The sequence below is a fragment of the Cygnus atratus genome, chromosome Z, assembly GCF_013377495.2.
Source record: "Cygnus atratus isolate AKBS03 ecotype Queensland, Australia chromosome Z, CAtr_DNAZoo_HiC_assembly, whole genome shotgun sequence".
NCBI lineage: Eukaryota > Metazoa > Chordata > Aves > Anseriformes > Anatidae > Cygnus > Cygnus atratus.
In genome coordinates, this window is record NC_066396.1 from 23,269,038 (window position 1) to 23,288,358 (window position 19,321).

A 19,321-nucleotide genomic window follows, 5' to 3' on the forward strand; every position below is an offset into this window, starting at 1 on the left:
TTGTTTACTGTGGTGTGTCAGCAAGTCACGTCTGAAGGAGATTTGTCCTAAGGCCTTTTGGGGTAATTGCTGTGTGAACACCTTATCAGATGTCTATCTAAACCCATTTCAAGCATGTTCTTTTTTAACTCTTACCTTAAACCTGTGTTTATCTTCCAATTTATTACTATTTTTTAATTGTATCACCATGCATTCTCTGAGTAGGGTAAAGATTGTATGGATGACTTATAAAACTTTATCGCAATAAGATGTTCATCTGCATCCCCAAGATAAACACCTCTAGCCTGTTAGTTAGAGGACAGGTGCCTTCTTTGCAATGCATATTTCTGGGTGCTTTTCAAAACAGTGGCTAACATCTGGATGCTCTGTTACGTTCCAAGCTGGTATCCTCAGAGTTGTGTCATGTGAGCCTTTCCAGCTCATCTCTGCAGCAGTCTGCATCACAAGGTCTTTCACCCAAGTGATGACTCCTGTGGTGGTTTCATGCTGATGGGCAGCTGAACTCCACCACAAGCCCTCTCTCACTCCCCCTCTGCAAAAGGGCATGGGGAGAAAATAGGATGAAAAAAAGCTCACAAGTTGCAATAAGGACAGGGAGATCTCTCACCAATTGCCATCATGGGCAAAAGAGACTCAGCATAGGGAGATTATATTTATTGCCAACTACTAACAGACTAAAGAAGTGAGAAACTAAAGGTACCTCCTCCTTGCCCCATCCACCCTCTTCCACCTCCTTCCCCGGAGCGGCGCAGGGGAATGGGCGCTGTGGGGATTCCTCTCCACTGCTCCCTCATGGTCACTCTCTGCCCCTGCTCCACGCGGGGTCCCTCCCACGGGATGCCGTCCTTCCCGAACTGAGCCTGCGGGGGCTGCCCACAGGCAGCAGCTCTTCAAGAACTGCTCCCACACGGCTCTGTACCACGGGGCCCATCCATCCCCCAGGAACAAACTGCTCCAGCACGGGTCCCCCACATGTGGGCGGCAGCTCCCCCCAGACCCCCTGCTCCTGTGTGGGCTCCTCTCCACGGGCTGCAGCTCCGGCCTGGGGCCTGCTCCTGCGGGGGTTCTCCATGGGCCGCAGCCTCCTCCAGGCCACATCCACCTGCTCCACCAGGGGCTCCTCCACGGGCTGCAGCGTGGAGATCTGCTCCGTGTGGGACCCATGGGCTGCAGGGGGACAGCCTGCTCCACCAGGGGCCTCTCCACAGGCCGCAGGGGAACTGCTGCTGCCTGCCTGGAGCACCTCCAGCCCTCCTGCTGCACTCACCTGCGGGTCTGTAGGGCTGCTTCTCTCTCCTCTCTCCAGGCTGCTGTTGTGCAACAGGATTTTTTTTTTCTTTTCCTTTCTTAAATCTGCTCTCCCAGAGGCCCAGCCAGTGTTGCTCGTAGCTCAGCTCTGTCCCTTTTGGAGCCATCTGGAGCTGGCTCTGACCTGACATGGGGCAGCTGCTGGGCCCTGCTCACAGGAGCCACCCCACAGCACCCTGCTACCACACCCTTGCCATGTAAGCCCACTACAGCTAGTTTATATTTACGCTGTTTTTTTCTGTTTCCCATGTGTTTACTCCCACTATTGCAACCAACCCTCTGGTGAATTAACTACAGCACTACATCACTGCTCGGAGAGAGTGCCGTGCTGCCAGCCATGCTGGGCGGTTGGTGTTTCCGTGGGCTGCAGCTCCTACACCATCAGGATTCCGCAGGAACCCATCAGTGAAATGAGCAAGCCGCCGCAGCGCACAACTCGCAGGGTTCGCCCCGTAGCTACCGGCCTGACCCAAACCCCTGACGCGCCAGCCTTCGAACAGGGCCGCGGCGGGGCCCGGCCGCGCCGCCGCACACGGGACGGGCGGAGCCGGGGGCGGTGCGGGGCGGTGCCGGGGGCGGGCCGGGAAGTTTCCGTCGGTGCCGGTCGCTGCCGCCTCCCGGTCGCGGCGGCCCCGCGGCGCTCGGTGTGTGTGCGAGCGGCGTCGCCTCGCTCCCCGCTTCCCTCCCTCCCGCCCGGCGTATGGCGTGGGGCCGCCGGCGGCCGTGAGCGCCGGGCCATGGACATGTCGGACCCGAACCTGTGGACGGTGCTCTCCAACTTCACGCTGCCGCACCTGCGGAGCGGCTCCCGCCTGCGCCGCACGCAGAGGTAAGGCGGGCGGGCGGCTGCCCTTCCACGGCCCGGCCGGGTCTCCGGCTCCTTTCCCTTTCGGAAGAGGTCCTTCTCCCCGCGCCCACCCCCCCCCCCCCCCCCCCCCCCTTTTTTTGTTTTTTACAGACCTTCCGCTTGCTCTCAATTGTTTGACCTTTTATCCGGAGCGCGTACTTTATATGGACAGCTCAGGAGAGCCTACTTTGTTCGGTGCTCTTAAAGGGACAGGTTTGTCTCCCTCCGATGGGCCTTTGTACGTGCGGGAACGGCCTTTTCTGTTTCCCTGTACCATTTCCCTCCTTGACAGAAGGGGGAAAAAAGGTCTGGAAATAGCAAGCGCCAAATACAAGGTAGGGTTGTGCCACTGAAGGTTAGAAGAGTGGCAGGCTCTGGTGCCTTGGTCATGTTTTGTGCTGCGCCATCCCCTCGCAGTAAAGTGTGTGCCTCTGTCACAAGTAACAAAACTTTACAGAAGTTTATAACTTTGTTCGTCACCACCCTGTTTGCCATCTTGATACCTACCGGTTGTATTGTTGTGAGCCCTGATACGCTCCTGACTGCAAAACTACCTTCGGTGTCACCATACGTCTTAGCGTGTGTGAAACGTCTCTTCTGGCTGAAAAGTTAACGCAAAGAAGGCAGGATAGAGGCCGAGCAGAGCTGTAGGCTCCTAAGCCTTAAGTATTTGCGTAGTGGTGTTTTTTGAAAGGAAAAAATGACTGTGGAATGATAGAAGGTTAAAATAATAAAATCAAGTGGCATGTTTCGCATCAGTGCAAAGGTGTTCCTTCAGCGTGCGTCTAACGTTTATGTAACTAACTCGCTAGTTGCAACTGATGGCTTATTTTATTATTAATTATATCATTATTTTTATATATATATATCTCGTTAATTATATCATTATATATATCATTTTTAAATGCTTAAATAGCGTCTAAACTGAGTGTCCAAATATGCCTTATGCATTTTTCTGCTGCAAATATGTCTGTGTTTAAAAAGGGGAACGTGCTGGGGCTTTTTCACATCTTTTTCACTCTTCTTAAGTAGGTTTTCATATACGTGAAAACCTAAAAATAGTTCTTTTAAAGTACATGGCTCCAAGGCAGGTCAGGGAGAGAGACCGTGTTAGAACTCACAAGATGCATGAAATACGTGTGTATCGCTTCTTAATTTTCATTTATTTCAATATTTGGATGCCTTCTTATTTCTCACACCTATTTCGTACTATGGAATCATAGAATAGAATCATAGAATTGCTTGGATTACTTGAAATATTTGAAAGATTTTTTTAAAGTAGTTCTGACTACTCTCTCAGTTTCTATATATGTGATATATTATGCAGTTGCATTTTATGTATTACAGCAGCGTTCAGTATCTTGTACCCTCTCCTAGCAAAACCAGTATGTGACATCACTGTGAAACTAAGAGGCTAATAGTGTTGTTTCAAAGTTGCTTACTGTTAACAGGCCCAGAAACTGATTCCAGGCTGGTTCCCTCATGCTCATCCCTTGGGAAGCTCAGCCTCTCCTCTGTTGCCATTCCCAGGGGAGGGAGGGCTGACTAGCCCAGCTGTTACAGTTCTCTTCTGGAAGGCGGACGTGTCCCTTGCACCCCTCCACTCATAACTCATCGAGTGATGTAGGTGGCATATCCCAGGTGATAAAAACTTTCAGAGGAAATAATATGGCCAGTGCAGATTCTCCTAGTTCTGCCGCAGAAATGGGCTTTGGTTAAATAAGGTGCCAGCTGGATCTGTGTTTTCTGAGCTCCATCTCATCTGGACTGTCTTCAAAGGCTCACAGTCAGTCACGGACTGTGACTGTTAGATGAAAAGGCTGGAAGGATAGCTGGTTACATGCCACAGGATTCTTCCTCTTCCTAGAAGACTGCTGGGTAGTGGTAACCACTCGTGTTCTGTATAGCTTTCCAGGCATTATAGAGGACCAAAGAATATGAACAGGCTTGAAGGAAGCCTGGTTCATGTGATCTGCATCTGCTGGCTGTGCTTAAGTGAAAGTTTTGGGCCTGCTGATCCAATTTTTTTTTTTTAATTACTTTTCTTAGTAGTAACAGTCTGTAAAACTACCATGGTTCTGCATGAAAACTTGGAAAGGGATGTTCACTGTCCTTTCTCATGGGATCCATAGCTGGCTTTCGAATTCCTCGACAGTGTGAGAGCTTTAATTTTGTCCTGGCTGGGCATTTTTTTTCCCCTCTCAGATTTGTCCTTCCTGCAGGTTCAGTTACTTTTGCCAATACTACCAGGATTATTGTGGCCTGGTAGACCCTATAGGTTCTATGTGCACTACCCTTTCTTTATGTTTGGTATCAATGAGAATTGCCTGCAAATACTAATGATTTTGTTTCTTTGTGCAGATTTCTTTGAAGGAGGAATTTATTTCTCTTCGCTGAGATACTAATAAGTAAAGAACTAAAAGATAGCCTATTCTCCTTTGGGTTGCAGCATTAGGCATGGCAGCAGGGTTATAACGTGGACATAAGACTTAATTTGTGGTCGTTTGCTCACTAAAGTCTCTCATTAAGATTTTTTTTTATTCCTGCTTTTCTGCAGTAGACCTAACTGAATTCAGTTGCAGCAGCTCTTGCTAGAAGTGATACCTGAACAAGAAATATCCCAGCCTGACTTTCAAGTCATGGAGTAGGTTTTCAGGACTGGCAGGTAGAAAAATTCTCTCCAATTATAAATTGGAGGCATTTGGTATTCAAATCACTGAGCCTATAAATGACATGGATTACACCACGTCCTTTTACAGAGAAGAGGCATGTATACGACCATATTAAATTCCTTTTCTGTTGCTATAGGTGTAAGCCCTTCATTGTACTAATTTTGGGTTCCTGACTGAAATGGCATCCAATCTGGATTAGAGAACGGAGAGGGAACATGAGAGTAAGAGTGTCTACACGTCTATTTACAGAGGTAGATATGTAGATCTACATACGGATGTGTGTACACAACACACGTACTTTTTTGTATTTTAAAATAAGTAAACTTCCTCCGCTGCATACTACCCTGCACAATTAGCTCTCCTATCACTTCTCTCATGTGTCCACAACCTCTGTATTTTTTACAAAACAAGCAAGCTAATGATTATTTTGTATGTGTTTTTTCTCCCACCTCTTTGTGGTAATTGCACTGAAACAGCATTGTTAGGATCATTCTTGCTTTAGGTCAGAGAGGTTATTTTTCAAAGGCACAGAGTTAGGAAGGGTTGCCCAGCTGTTTCTCAGCCAAAGTAGACTTTGGGATAATTTGTGTTGAAATTTCATGTCATTTGTGTATGGTCACTGAAGTGGTATTAAAGAGGCTTTCCCCATAGGGGATTAGCCAATCATCAAGTAGCCCTGCAAACATTCTAACAATTCGTAACCATTTCAGAAACATACAGAAAAAAAAAAATCAAAACTCTTACTGAAAATTCTTTCAGAGAATAGAGTTGTCAGACTTCCTTGTAGTTTTACTAGTTTTGGAACAATCTGTTTCCTGGAAGACATAGAGCAAGCGTTTTGAGCTTTTGTGGGTTGGCAGTTTGAGTAGATAGTGATTAATTTACAAAGTAAACACCTGCTATTGGTTATTGTATAGATTTTTTTCTGTCAACATGATATTATGTGAAAGTATCCTGTAAATTGATTGTTTATTCAATAGTAAGTGTTAAAAGGGGTCCCGTTGGTGACATAGAAAATAACATATAATAAAAAAAAAGGCATATTTATTAATGTAAAAGCAGCCACAGGAATTAAGTATCTTGTGCAGATGCCAGCTGAATCTGTCAGTGCTCCAACTTGAGTTATTTCACTTTTGGTACATTAGAGGACTATCGGTTACAACTTACAAAAGATTTTTTTTTTTTAATTGTATTTGCGTTACTTTAGTGTATGTTTGGGAGTGGGGTGATTAGAAGAGCTTTATCTCTTCCCTGCTTTCAGCTCTTTGAGTTTACCTTAACTCCTGCTTGCAGGAGGAGATACAGATGTTTATTGTCCTAATAGACATTGCATATATTTAGGAAGATGATCTTTATCCTAAATTTGGGAGGAATAAGAAATAAGTATGTGTAGGCTCTCTGCTTTAAAACACATTGCCATCGAATATGTGTTGTTAAAAGGTAATCTGTTGGACTAATGATCCCACTGCTTCCTTTGCTAGATAGTGAAGTGCTAATGTAGCTTGGTAATTTTATTTCCTTTCATTCACAGTAGGGGTTGTGCATTAGGGGGGATAGTCTTACAGTTTCACTGTCAAAGTGAACGCACTTTTGTTTTTATTCTGGTTGGTTTACTTGGCCAGTCTTTTTGTTCAAGCAATTAAATTTCAAGTTCTGCTTACAATTGAATATTGGCAACAATCGGTTTTCTCCAGTGAGCCATCATTGTTTCTTAGCTTCAGCTAGACTGGTGAAGATTCTTCTGGTCACATTCCTGTGGTTTTTTTTTTTTTTGCTTAGTCTTAGTCAATGAAAAAAAACTATTTTCTTAGAATTAAATCAAGATCCTCATGGTATGACCAAAGGCTCTGACTGTAGAAAACCCATGGAAAGCAACCATAAGACTGAGATTTAAAAAAAAAAAAAAAAAAAAAAAAAAGAGAGAGAAAAGAAAGAAAGCTTAGAAAGTGCGGGAATATGCTGCAAGCCATAATTTTACTTATTTATTTGTTAACCACTGTGGTTAGTGTCTGCTGTTACAGAGCAGGAGACAGTCTTTGTCCTTACCCAGAGAATCAAAAGGACAGCAGTCCAGACTTCCCTTCATTAGCTGTGGCTGTTGGGACACATCACACAAAGTGGGCACATTACACAGAGATTTAGTCCTCCCACTTTGTTTGAGCTTGTTTTACATCTGCTGTTGATGTCCTGCAGAGCCATTGAAGTTCTTCCTCTATTAGAAGTTGACTGATCCTTCTCAAATGTAATTTTTAAGCATTAACAGGCGCTCACTCATGTGGTTGTTCATAGTTGCCTCTTCTGTGGCACCTTCTGTCAGAGATTCAAACTTCTGGTAGCAGTAAGCTCGCACAGCTCGTTGTGTGGCTGCACATACTGATTGATGGACTTGGGTCTGGTAATTCTTTGTCAAAGCTGGAAGTGATGGCTAGATAAGGATCCCGGGATGGGTTCCCCATGAGTTAGATGCATGTTTCAGTTTGTGTGACTTAGGAAGTAGAAAACTGAAGTGGAAATTATATGGTTAGATATTGGGTATGAAACCATTAGGTAGTTGGAACTGCCATGTTCAGAGTATGAAGGTACTGCCAACTGATTTATGTTGAACGCTTTTAATGGTGCTTACTAAGTGGCACACTAACTTAATAATGGTGTAAAGCTGTTCCACAGATCACATTGAGTTCTTTTGTGTGTATTGCCACATTTATAGGCTGTAGACATGGATCAGGAAGTTATGTCACTTAAATATAGATAGATAGATAGATATTAGGAGGTAGATTCGTTGAAAGGAACACTGTTATGGCACAAGGATAGACATGTATGTAACTCACCGTGTTTCCCAAATTGAGAAAAACAGTAAGCTTTGTTAACCTTGATTCAACCTTGTTCAACAGGTGTGTCAGATTCAGTAACAGCTCACGGATTTTCTCCTGAGAACCTTACATTTACGAAGTCACTGACGGCAGTAACTCTGGAATTTTAAAGCCTGCCAAGGATACAGTGTTAATACATAAAATTATGTTTAGGCATAATACATAAGCATTATGTATTGGGCTCTTTATTTCATTTGATGTGTTTATGGTGTAATGCTGTGTGTCCTTACCTTACTTAATTTTTAATGGGACTTAAGTTTTCTCTGGTAAAGATGTAGGAGGAGATCACCCAGGCTTTACATTCTTGGCATTTTTCTATGCGTTTCTAAAACTTCTAAAAAGTTCTAAAAACTTCTCAATACTAATGTTTCAGTACTTTCTTTATAGGAATACATATTCTATATACTGTTGATATTTGTATTTCTATATACTATTGATGTATTTGTATTAGTTACATCTGCTACAGTATAATCTTGCACCTTATTAAAACTGAGATAACTTCTAGTACAGCCTTAAATCTCATGGTAGATCAGTTCTGTGATTTTCTTTGAAATGCTCAAGCCAAATTGAATAGTAGCAAACTAGAAAACTCCTCTTGGCATGGTTCCCAGTAAATATAAACATATCACAGAAATGTTGTAAACCGGAACAATTCCCAGATTGATCTACCCAATAGAGAGAGCTCAGAACTAACAACTGTGCATTACTAGTATTCCTGCCACTGACAGATAAGTACAAAAATATGGGGGTCATGCCAGAATAAATATATCAGCTTTTTCTCCCTTTCTTTCAGTTACTAATGGTCTTCCCTAAATAATTGTTTAGGAGTAAGGAAAACCGTCATGCTCTATTGTTCCTGAAAGATTATAATTATTATTGTAAGTAGAATCTGTTATTCCCATGAAATACCGGCATGTTCGGTTTGGTGATTAGAAAGTAAAAACTGCTGCAATTTCCTTCTCCCACCCGTTCTTTTTTCAGCATATGTAGTAATTATGGAGATATGTTAACATGTAATAGCCTGCTTTTGATCCCTATCATTTGGCTGTAATATAGGTTTAAAATGATACGCTAATGAAAAATTGTTAAAAGGTTACCCACGAGTTGATTTTTTTAATCATCTTATGAAAATGTTGAAGATGATGTCAAGGCACTGCTTACTGATAGGAAAATGGCTGTTTTATCCATGAACTTTGTGTCTGTCTTGATGAGGCTGGTTTAAAACACATAATTATGAACATCCAAATAAATCATATGTAAATCAAGGATACAAATATTGTCTTACAAATATTTTACTCTAGTTTGTGTGTTTGCATGTAAGCATTTTTAAAAATCTATATTAATGATAGGTAGATCAAGGTAGTCCTATGTAAATTCAAGTGTGTTGATTTGGTTACTGAAGAAATACTGTTCCTAATGCTGCTTAATTTGCTGAAACAAATACTAATGTCAAGAGTTGCATGTTGAAATACTTTTACTAAAAATGTCTATACCCTCAGACCTCTTAGTGCTTGAATATATTATTGCAATGCAGAGTTTAAAAAACACGCCTTAATGGCAGTAAGGTGGTTATAAAAAACAATCTGACTTCTTGTGTGTGTCAATAAGGGAATACATCAGGCTGAAAACTTATTTGTCTGACAGAATTCATATTTTTCAGGGGACTTGCATGACTGTGAACTTATAGGAGAGGAAATGCTAGCAATATCAGTGGATTCTTATGTTTATTTTTATGTGCATCTGTATATAAGTATACATCCGGACAGACTAAATACACACGCATGGGTGCACAGACATTTGTATACATAAATATTCAAGCAGTAGCTTTAAAATAATACTTGTTGAGAACTTGATTATTAACATTATAAGGTCAGTTCAACAATCTGAAAAAAATTACTCTTGTGCTTTGTTCAAAGACACATTGAGGCATGAAAGAAGCTATTTCATCTGCAAGGGGATTTATGCTGTTTATAGTGTGCGTTTGTACTATAGCTTTGGAAAATTACCCAAGTACAGCCATTTCTGATCTTGCTTCTGGAAAATGTGGCTTGTCTCCTAAAACTGAAGAAGGATTCTGGGCTCTATTCCACCATTGGAAGAAGTAGTTGGTTTATTTGATATTTTTATTTGTTTATTTGAATATGACTAATTGAAACTAGCATAGTATTTACATTGTGAAATATTGTGAAATCTACTTGTATTTATTTCCCTTAAGAAATGGAGAGAGAATTCCATTTTTAAAAATCCTTTAATTTCCAAGGAAATTATATTAATATGAATTTTGTCTGGAGTTTAACTTGAGAGCGCTGATAAAAGTCATTTTGTTTGAATGCTGGTACTTGTTATCTGGGATTGTTTTAAGTAGCACTCAAGATGCTTATAACTGGAACAGTAGTGGAGGATGAACTTTTCTCTTTCTCCAGCTGCTTTCTTTACTGCATTTGGGAACAATGTGTAGTCAGTCTTCTCTTTCTGGCTGCTGGGCCCCCATCATTCTGTACGGGATTTGGCATGGACTCATGAGCAGAATTGTACTTCTCAAAAGAGATTTGCACACGTTGGAACAAGATGCAGTGTTGGACCCTTTGCTCTTTTTACACGTATCTGGGAGGGAGGAGTTTATATAATAAAATTCGACACGTTAAAGCTGTATGCCAGAGATGAGTTCCTGCAAAAAGCCTTTACTTTGTTTCTGAAATACATTTAAATATGATGTTTTAATGCATCAGATTTAAATCCTAAAATTGTTAGGGGTAACATGGGGACAGTGTTTTGAACTAGCTGACCTTCCTTTGATCAAAGTGTGAGTATAATGAATCAGCTTCTAATTTACATTTATGTTCTTAAAGCTTTTAAGTTTCTGTTTGGGAAACTGGTATTATCACTTCTTGGGTGAGCTGCTGAAATTTTCTGGAAAGATATTCCTACGCAAAAATATATGGAAACATCAGAAGTAGGGAGGAAAAAAATGGCTGTAAGAACAGCTAATTTTGTAACTACTTATTTCAATGTCCAGCACCCCTCCTGTCTGCCCTGAAAACCCAACTAAACCCAAGTGGAACATGAGAACTTGTTTGTGTGCGTGTTGGCCGGGTCTGACCAAGCGGCAGGACCTTACTCCAGCCAAGAGGTGGTGACAGTCTGGGGAAGTGTCCCACAGGTGGCACTGCAGCGGCCACAAGAAGTTCTCTTGCACTCTGTAGCGAAACAACAGCGAGCAACCCAAAAGGGAGTTTGTCAGAGAGTGAATCGGACATGAGAGCCGAAACTTTTGCAGGAGGGCTGTGACGAAACACAAACCCATAGAAAGTGGAGCTTCCCTAGTTCTTCTGTTGACAGAATTATTTGCAACAGATGCGTGTCATTTAATTTAACAATATATAGCTTAATGCCACTGAGCCTAGAAATCCTAGAGCCAAGTTATCCCTTCAGACATGGGTATTTCCTGCTGGTTACAGTGTGTGCTGACTGAGAGAGGGCAAAATTATCTATTAGAATGTTTCAGTAGGTAAATAAATATGTTTGCAGATTTAACATAGTTCAAGCATAAGCGTAATCAGTTCTTGGTGCATCAGAAATGGGATAGTGATGATGAGAATAATTCAGAGTTTTAAGCTTCTACCAAGTGTCTTGGTGTTTATCAGAATTTGTTGTCAGGACAGCTTTCATAATGCAAATCAACACACAGCTTTTTTATTTCCTTCTGTGGAAACTGGAAAAAAAGATGTGTGAATGTTAACCCATTCATCTGACAATGTTGTTCACTGATAATTCATAATTAGCTAATGTCCTTTGTGATAATAATGTTAACCCTCTCACAGTTAACTGATAAAAAAATAGAATGTGTGTATTTGTTTTACAGATTTCCTTTTTCAGTGAGTCAAGGCTTGTCTAGCTGCTTCTTATGCATGGATATGTCAGGGGAATTTCCATAAGTGCTGTAACAGTAGAAGCAAAGGCAGTCAGACAAGTCCAATATGCTCTATTCACCTTGTCTGCAAACACCCCACGCAAAAGGATGATTATGTCAGTTCACTGTACAGTCAAGTCTTACCAGAACATCTTCCTTGTGCTTCCCCCACATGATGGACAAAGAAAATTTGTAACGTGCTTTGTAAGCGAGGTTTGTTTTTTGTCTTGTTTTGTCTTTTCCCTTACCTGGAGTTTGGTGATTTGGCTTCTCCCCCTGGCCCTTCTGCCATGTTTTGATGATTGAACTGTTCTGTTTGGAGGCATCTGCTCTCCATCTGTGACCTATGACTAATGAGAGAACATGAGTTCTGTTGGGAAATATACTTCAATCTCATTTTTTTTCCTTCCTGAGTGTCTCACATGTTCTATTCTGTCTTGCCAAATGTCAAAATATTATCTTTTGCACGTCTTTGAAGAGTGAACGCTATTGGTGGAATAAAATTTTTAAACCAAAAAATGAAGTTTCTTCACCCTTTTTCTTACATGTGTTCCCCAAAGCTTAGAACAGAAAATTCCTTTTTTTGTTTTCCTTTTCTGTATGGAAATGTTTTAAAGGAAGTTCAAAACATACTAGAGTGTATGAATATAGTAGATTAATTTATTAAATATGCAAATTGTTTGTGTGGGTCAGACCTAAGCATTCAGCATTATCTATAAATTAATACCTTTTAACCATCATGTGTTTCCTTCTTCTGATTCATAAATTATAAGGCAAGAAGGAACCAGTAGGATCACCTACTCTGACATTCTGCAGGAAACATGACATGGAATAATAGTGCTAGAGATTTAGTAATTTGGTCTTCTCAGCCAAGGTAATGTGTTTACTTAATCATTGACAAATTTGAGAAAATGAACACTCAGAAAAACAGGATCCAGGAGCTAGAGCTTCAGAAGTGGTAGTCATATTCATTGCATGCTAGAAGTCCAGCACACAAATGAAATGAGAGATTGCTGAACATAGTTTTAATGCACAGGTAATATGTGCATATGAAATATTAAAGTATCTGCAGAGTTTTAGGTGATTACATTTTAAGCATTCTTCTTTTTTACGTGAAGGTGTTACTGTAAAAGTAAGTACTCTAACATATGCGTGCTAAAGGTGCATATAACAAGATATTGATAGCCAATGTAATTACCCTATTTTATGGAAAAGCTCATACGAAAAAACATTTTGTAGTTATGGACATTGTTAGTGTCAGAGGAGGGATTAAATTTCTTGAGCTTCTTGCTCAGTGGGTTGCATTATACAGTGGCCTCTTTGGAAGCAGGTAGTGCCACACAATAAAAACGAGCGCTGGAGGTACCTTTTTCATTCTGTTTTTCATACACATTTACAAACATTTCAAAAATATTTACAAATATTTGTGTGGTCAAAAATATTTTTCTTCTGTGGAGACTTTGGTTACCAAACCACTTTTCTGAAAGATACCAAGGAACAGTGTGAACAAAACACTTGTAAACCATGACTGGGGGACTTTGCTTATCAGTAGATGATAGCCATCGTGTGCTTGAAGGCGGCAAGTACTATCAACACAACTGTTCAAGATAAATGAAGGCAAATATAGGACTTCCACTTCAAATACTGTAGAAGTACAAGTAGTTAAAATATAATTCTTCATATAATGATTTGGGAGGAATGTGGTGCTTTGTTTTTCTGATAAGTGAATGGTATGAGACTTTTTGTTTTTAAACCATTTGTATTTAATACTTACCTTTTTATGAGAGCAATGCCAGTTAATCTACTGACTCGGGCGTTTATTAGATGGTGGATTCCCACGAGTCCTATGTCCAAGTGAGGGCTACTGTTCCCTCAAAAATCTTGCAGAACAAGGGAAACTGATGCGGGAAGTAATTTGCTCCTGGCTTTACGACTGTGGGGGGACTAAAGGTTTTGTTTGTTTGTTTCTTTAATTCTCTTACAGTGGTATTCACAAAGCATAGAACATTTTACAAACAAAAGCAAAGATGGGAGAAATGGCAGTTTTGTCCTTTCTGTACATTGCTTCTTAAGGCATACTTCTGCTGTGATGCAGATAGAAACCTAAAATTAGGTAATGGGCTAATGGGCCGGATGAGTAGTGAGGTGATTACTCTTCCTGATGGCCAGGAATTGTAGCACACCCTTTTTCTGTCACCTTACCTCATCCACACCCTTTTCTAACCTGTTGGAGATGTTCGTCTCATCTACATGTTATGCCTAAGTTTTTAGACTGTGTAAGCTTTTTCCAGCAGAGGCTGTCATTTGTTGTGTATGATGTCTAGAACAATGAGGTCTTGGAGTAGTATTGCATGTATAAAGAGGAGTAATGTTTTTCACAATTACGTTCTTTTGCACGTTGCAGTAAGTGATTTTATTCTTGAGAGTAGCAGGAGGTGGTATGTTGTCTTCTCATTTGTGAACAGATCTTGGAATAAAACTGGACCACTCCAGTTTTGCCTCATTTCTGTAAATTGACTCCATTGCATCCTAAAGAAGGAAGGTCACAGTCTGAAATGGTTTTACAATTTTGAACAACAAAGAACATCAAGTCAAAATTTAGTTTTACATAAAATCTAGAGAAAAAACACAAAATCAATGCATTTATCACTTATCCCAAATACTTTTTCAGACAAAAGCATCATTCTATCTACTGATGTCTTTTTTTTAAAAAAATAGACGTATGTTTATTGGGAGGAATACCATGTGGCTGTACATTTGTGTACATGTGACTTTCTGGTTTCGGGAAGAAAAGAGATGTGTAAAAACAAACACAGATTACTTTTTCACATATTTGCTGTATTTTAATATTGGAAAATAAAATACACAATATTGTGAATGTACTTGTTGAGTACGGTGGTTACCAAGATTTCAAGCAAGTGTATATGTATACTTAATTGATTTGACGTTTTTGAAATATGATGGAAAGCACCTTCCTCTAACAGTGAAAGATAATAGTTCTGCTTAAGGCGTACTGGATATTTTTTTCCTTCCCTTGTCCCAGTACACTGAGTTTATAAAATGACAATATTGAATGATACTATGTACTGCTTGTATTGAAAATATGTATGTGAGGGTATGATTTCTCTTGAATGAGAAATTTTGACTTCCAGTTTGTACTGTGGTTGCACACCACCAGTTTGCCTCAACAAGATCATTGAATTTCTATGCTTGTCTTCACATACGTAGTACTGATAAATTATCCTGACAGCCTCCTCAGAAGCTTACCTACTTTTTATACTTGGCTAATGCTGTGATAAGAATTTGGTTTGTTAAGTGTAACAATATGTAATTTTTCAGTTTAATCTTAAAACATCCTCATTGCACTTCATTGTCATCGGTGATAAGTTGTCTTGAATGATCGTGTTGTATGTATATAATAGTTACAGGCCCATTTTTGTTAGTCTGGCAGTTTTCAGAGGCTTGATTCCATCACAAGGTATGTTGGTTTCCAATCAAGCGTTGGCTGAGAAAAACCGGGGGTTTGCTTAACACTAATATATTTACTGTCAAAATGATTAAACCTCCTCTTCAGTTAGCTTGTTGAGATCTTGAGAAGCAACCCCAGGCTGAAAAAAACACATTCAGCTGATCTGGCTTTCTGGACATTTAATGTTTTTTTTTTCAAAAGTGTGTGCTTAACTACCCTTACCCTAAAAAAAAAAAAAAAAGGTGATCTCTAATGATCTCACGTGGTTGGCAGCCCAGATTCATCTGAAAAACAGCACTGTGCCCTGCAGCACCATACTGGGGTGTGTGCTTAACACTGACTCAGAAGAGATCATCATCATTTCCTGCAGCAAGCTAGTTAGCCTAATGCTGCGTAGCCTGAGATGTGGCAAAATCACAGCACGAGGTGATATGGCTACAGGCATTTGGACTATTAAAGCTAGACTTGTAAAGGATATGACGTGTAGTTTTCTATCATGTTGCAGCATTTTTCTCATCTCTACCAACGATGAATGACATGTTACTACTTTTCTACAGCGATAAAGTATGCTGCGAGACATTAGTGAATAGGAAGACCAGAATTTGTCCTTTGGAGAGAGTAACTAAATTAACTTCTAAAGGTATAGCTAATCCAGCATATTGAGTAGTCAATTAAACTAACTTGTTTTTAGATCTCTACTGAGCTGTAATATCAAGCCTTCGAGTATCAGTAATGTAATTTTCAGTCCAGCTTCAGTCCCACAGAATTTCTTGGGAGCCTTGCAGATTTCTGCAAAATGTTGCTGTGTCTGCTGTGTCTCTGATTCCCTCTGTTAAGTAAGTGTGAAGCTGTTATTCTTGTTTATTTACTGGAAAAAAAAATAAGAAAAATAAGGGAACAAAATATGCTATTTTTCTGTAAGAACTTCAAGAAATAAAGAATCTGTATGAATTTGTAAGCAGTCCCCTCAGTCATGTGACATCTAATTGAATGCTTTAGAAGCAAGGGATTACTGAATTTCACCAAGTTTCAGGAAGAAAATACGAATTATTGAATGCCGGTTTACCAAGGAATGTCTTGGTATGTTGGTTTTTGTTTTTAATTTATTGCTAACTTTTTGAAATTTAGTTGTCATTACTTTCCTGTATCAGCTAAATTTGTGCTAGCTACAGTGAGGTAAAAGATTATACATCCTAGTAAAAACTAGTCAGATCTCTTTAATCAGTTCAAGCTAGGTTGAGAAAACAATCAGTCACTTTTTAATTGGTCACACACCCATATGTACATCAAATTAGTTGTCCAGCCCTTCCTAACTGTGTTACCGTGACCTGCACAAACTTTCTTGAGATTTTGAAGGACTGAAAAATCATTCTGGTTTAATGTTGAGTTATACATTTGTAAAAGGGAGTTGATTTAAAAAGCATGTGATTGTGTTAAAATTGATTTACATGAATGCTTTATCATTTAATTTATGTCTTCAGAGGCAGAATCTGTTTATATGAGTAATGGTGATTTTTATAGCGGTCATTTGAACACGGAAAATAACAATGAATGTCTCTCCTCTTTTATTATAGAATCACAGAACTGTAGAATGATTTGGATTAGAAGGGACCTTTGAGATCACCCCGTTCCAGCCCCCTGCCATGGGCAGGGACACCTCCCACCAGACCAGGCTGCCCAAAGCCCCATCCAGCCTGGCCTTAAACAATTCCAGGGATGGGGCGTCCACAGCTTCTCTGGGCAGCCTGTGCCAGTGCCTCACCATCCTCTGAGTCTCCCCTCTCTTAGTTTAAAGCCATTTCCCCTTGTCCTATCACTCCACTCCCTGACCAAGAGTCCCTCCCCAGCTTTCCTGTAGGTCCCCTTTAGGTACTGGAAGGCTGCTGTAAGGTCTCCCCAGAGCCTTCTCTTCTCCAGGCTGAACAGCCCCAACTCCCTCAGCCTGTCTTCATAGGAGAGGTTCTCCAACCCTCTGATCATCCTCATGGCCCTCCTCTGGACTTGTTCTAATACATCCATGTCCTTCTTGTACTGGGTCCCCATAACTGAACACAACACTCCAGGTGGGGTATATATTCAATATGTTTGTGGAAGTGACTTTTGCTGGCATTCTCTCGTCTTTCATATACATGCCTTGGTTTGGCTTTTGAGTTCAACGTCTGCTGGAGGTGATTTGTAAAGATCTGTAAAGTTGGGCAAGAGCTTGTATTAGTAGAAAGTCAAATGTTTGACAGATTAAATCACTGAACCAAATTAGAGGTTTGGGGCATCTATTTTGCAAAATCCAGGAAATGAAGGATTACTGTTTAAACTCTCAGAATGTTCTTCCTTACTATTATAAAGGTTAGAAGATCACAGATTGCTACATTTAGTAGTTCCACTTGAACGTATCTTTATTGTATCAAAAAGAAATAGGCAGAAATGGTGCCAAATCAAAATTTCAGTGGAACAGAATAGTTGTATGTTACAGCTACTTAAATTATTTTTAAGTTGTACATTCAACTTGCAGTTTTCTTCATTCATACGGCTCAAGATGGCTGGTAATCTGCAAGATTTATGTGATGGAAATACAGGTGTGAATCTCAGAATAGTAATGATGACGTTGCAACCTCATGGCAGTAAGCTTACAGAAATGTGCGGGTGGGCATGTTTTTAGCTAACATAGTGATATGTCTTAACAGAGTTTGAAGACTAAAATGTGATGTGGTTGAGTGAAGATGTAGGGAAAGGGGGAAATTCATTTTTGCTGTAGGATGCCATTTTACTATTTTAAAGACAAATTGAGTGTTTCTTAGTTCTAAATCCAGCATTAGTCATAAGCACAAGTTCTCATTCAAAACAAGATCAATGGAAGCAAAAAATGTGAGATATTTTTCTAATTTTTCTTGTAAGAACGTTTCTCTGTTGTTCATTCTGAGATAACAGTTGAGCTCTTGTGTGTTTGTATGTAATTAACAGTTTATAAACAGTGGACACTTTGTAAAACAGCATTTTGTAAGAGAGTTGCAGCTCTCCTCATTGTTCATCTTTGACACAGATCCCTTCTCAGCTTTATTCTTTCCACCGTCATGTCTCTGCTGTCCAGTACATTACTCCAAGCCAGAGCTTTAACTGAAGTAAAAATCAAAAATCCAGACACATCTGTTCTTGCAGGATTACAGAGTTTTGAGATTTTTTTTTAAACTTTGTGATACTAGAGTTCTTGTAGGGATGGGCACGTGAAGGAAAAGGACTACACATTGAACCACACTATTCAGTTTCTTCGCATGTCCAAGTCAACATTAACTTTTATTTGGATTTGTACAGATTTTAACACATGGTTTTCTAATGCAGAAATCTTTGTGGATTGAAGTTAGTTTTTGACTGTTTTCAGATGTTTAGGGTCCATACTAAGTCTTTCTGTTGCCAAAATAGGGCCTGACACATAAATTTCCAAGAAAATCCAGAAAAGAAAAAAAACAAACAACAACAACAAAAAAAGGCAAAAACAAACAAACTCAAACCATACCTTGAAACACCAAAAACTCGGAGTTCTCAAGTCATCGTATGAATCCAGAAGCTAGAAGTTTAGGAGTAACTATAAGTACTGCATTGTACAGTTACAACAATTGACAACACACTTGCTTTGGTTTCTTCTTTAATTTTCCTTCAGTCCTGCTCGTATTGGAATGGATGTTATTTAAACAGTTAAGTTTTAATAGAGATGTATGCCATTCCATGTAGTGTAGTGGTGACAGACAGTGTTTCCTGTAGCACCTCAGGTTATTCTTGCTGCTAGATCTGACACCTAAAGCTATTGTTGCTGTTGTGTCAGGTAGAAAAGCTTTCAGGGTCGTGGTCGGTAAGTTAACCAATGTATTCAAAATTAAAATATTAACTATAATTATCATTGCTTGTTCTTTCCTCTCTGCATTTGGATGTTACTTTACTAGACCTCTTACATGATACTTCATTCCTGATACATCAGGATGAACTAAACGAATCTTCATTGTGAAATGGTTCCTCTTCAGATATTAGCTCATAGCTATTTGCATGGTATAAATCATACCTTGCACACTTTTTTTCCTTTTCTTCTTTCTCACATGTTGAGTCATTGGTATTTGCTTTCATGAATCCTCTGTGACCTACTTCTATTTGTGGACAATTAGTGTATTACTTTGGTAGTGAAATGCACCTTTCCTGGTATGGATATTTTTATAGGGCAAAGTATATGCAAAAATCCTTCTCATAAACTGTCTGTATACT

The 19,321-nt window shown here is 39.9% G+C and overlaps 1 protein-coding gene across 6 annotated transcripts in view; it reads left to right on the forward strand.

Annotated features, from left to right (window-relative positions):
- MAST4 (microtubule associated serine/threonine kinase family member 4) overlaps nucleotides 1-19,321 on the forward strand; it is a 196,303-nt gene that overhangs the window by 92,446 nt on the left and 84,536 nt on the right. The window contains exon 1 of one of the 6 annotated variants that reach the window (XM_035553478.2): nucleotides 1,894-2,137. The exons of the other annotated variants lie outside the window; for them this stretch is intronic. Coding sequence (XP_035409371.1) covers nucleotides 2,046-2,137 — 92 coding nt within the window. The 5' untranslated portion in view covers nucleotides 1,894-2,045. Of the gene's footprint in view, nucleotides 1-1,893; nucleotides 2,138-19,321 lie in introns of those variants that run through there. 6 annotated transcript variants of the gene reach the window in all.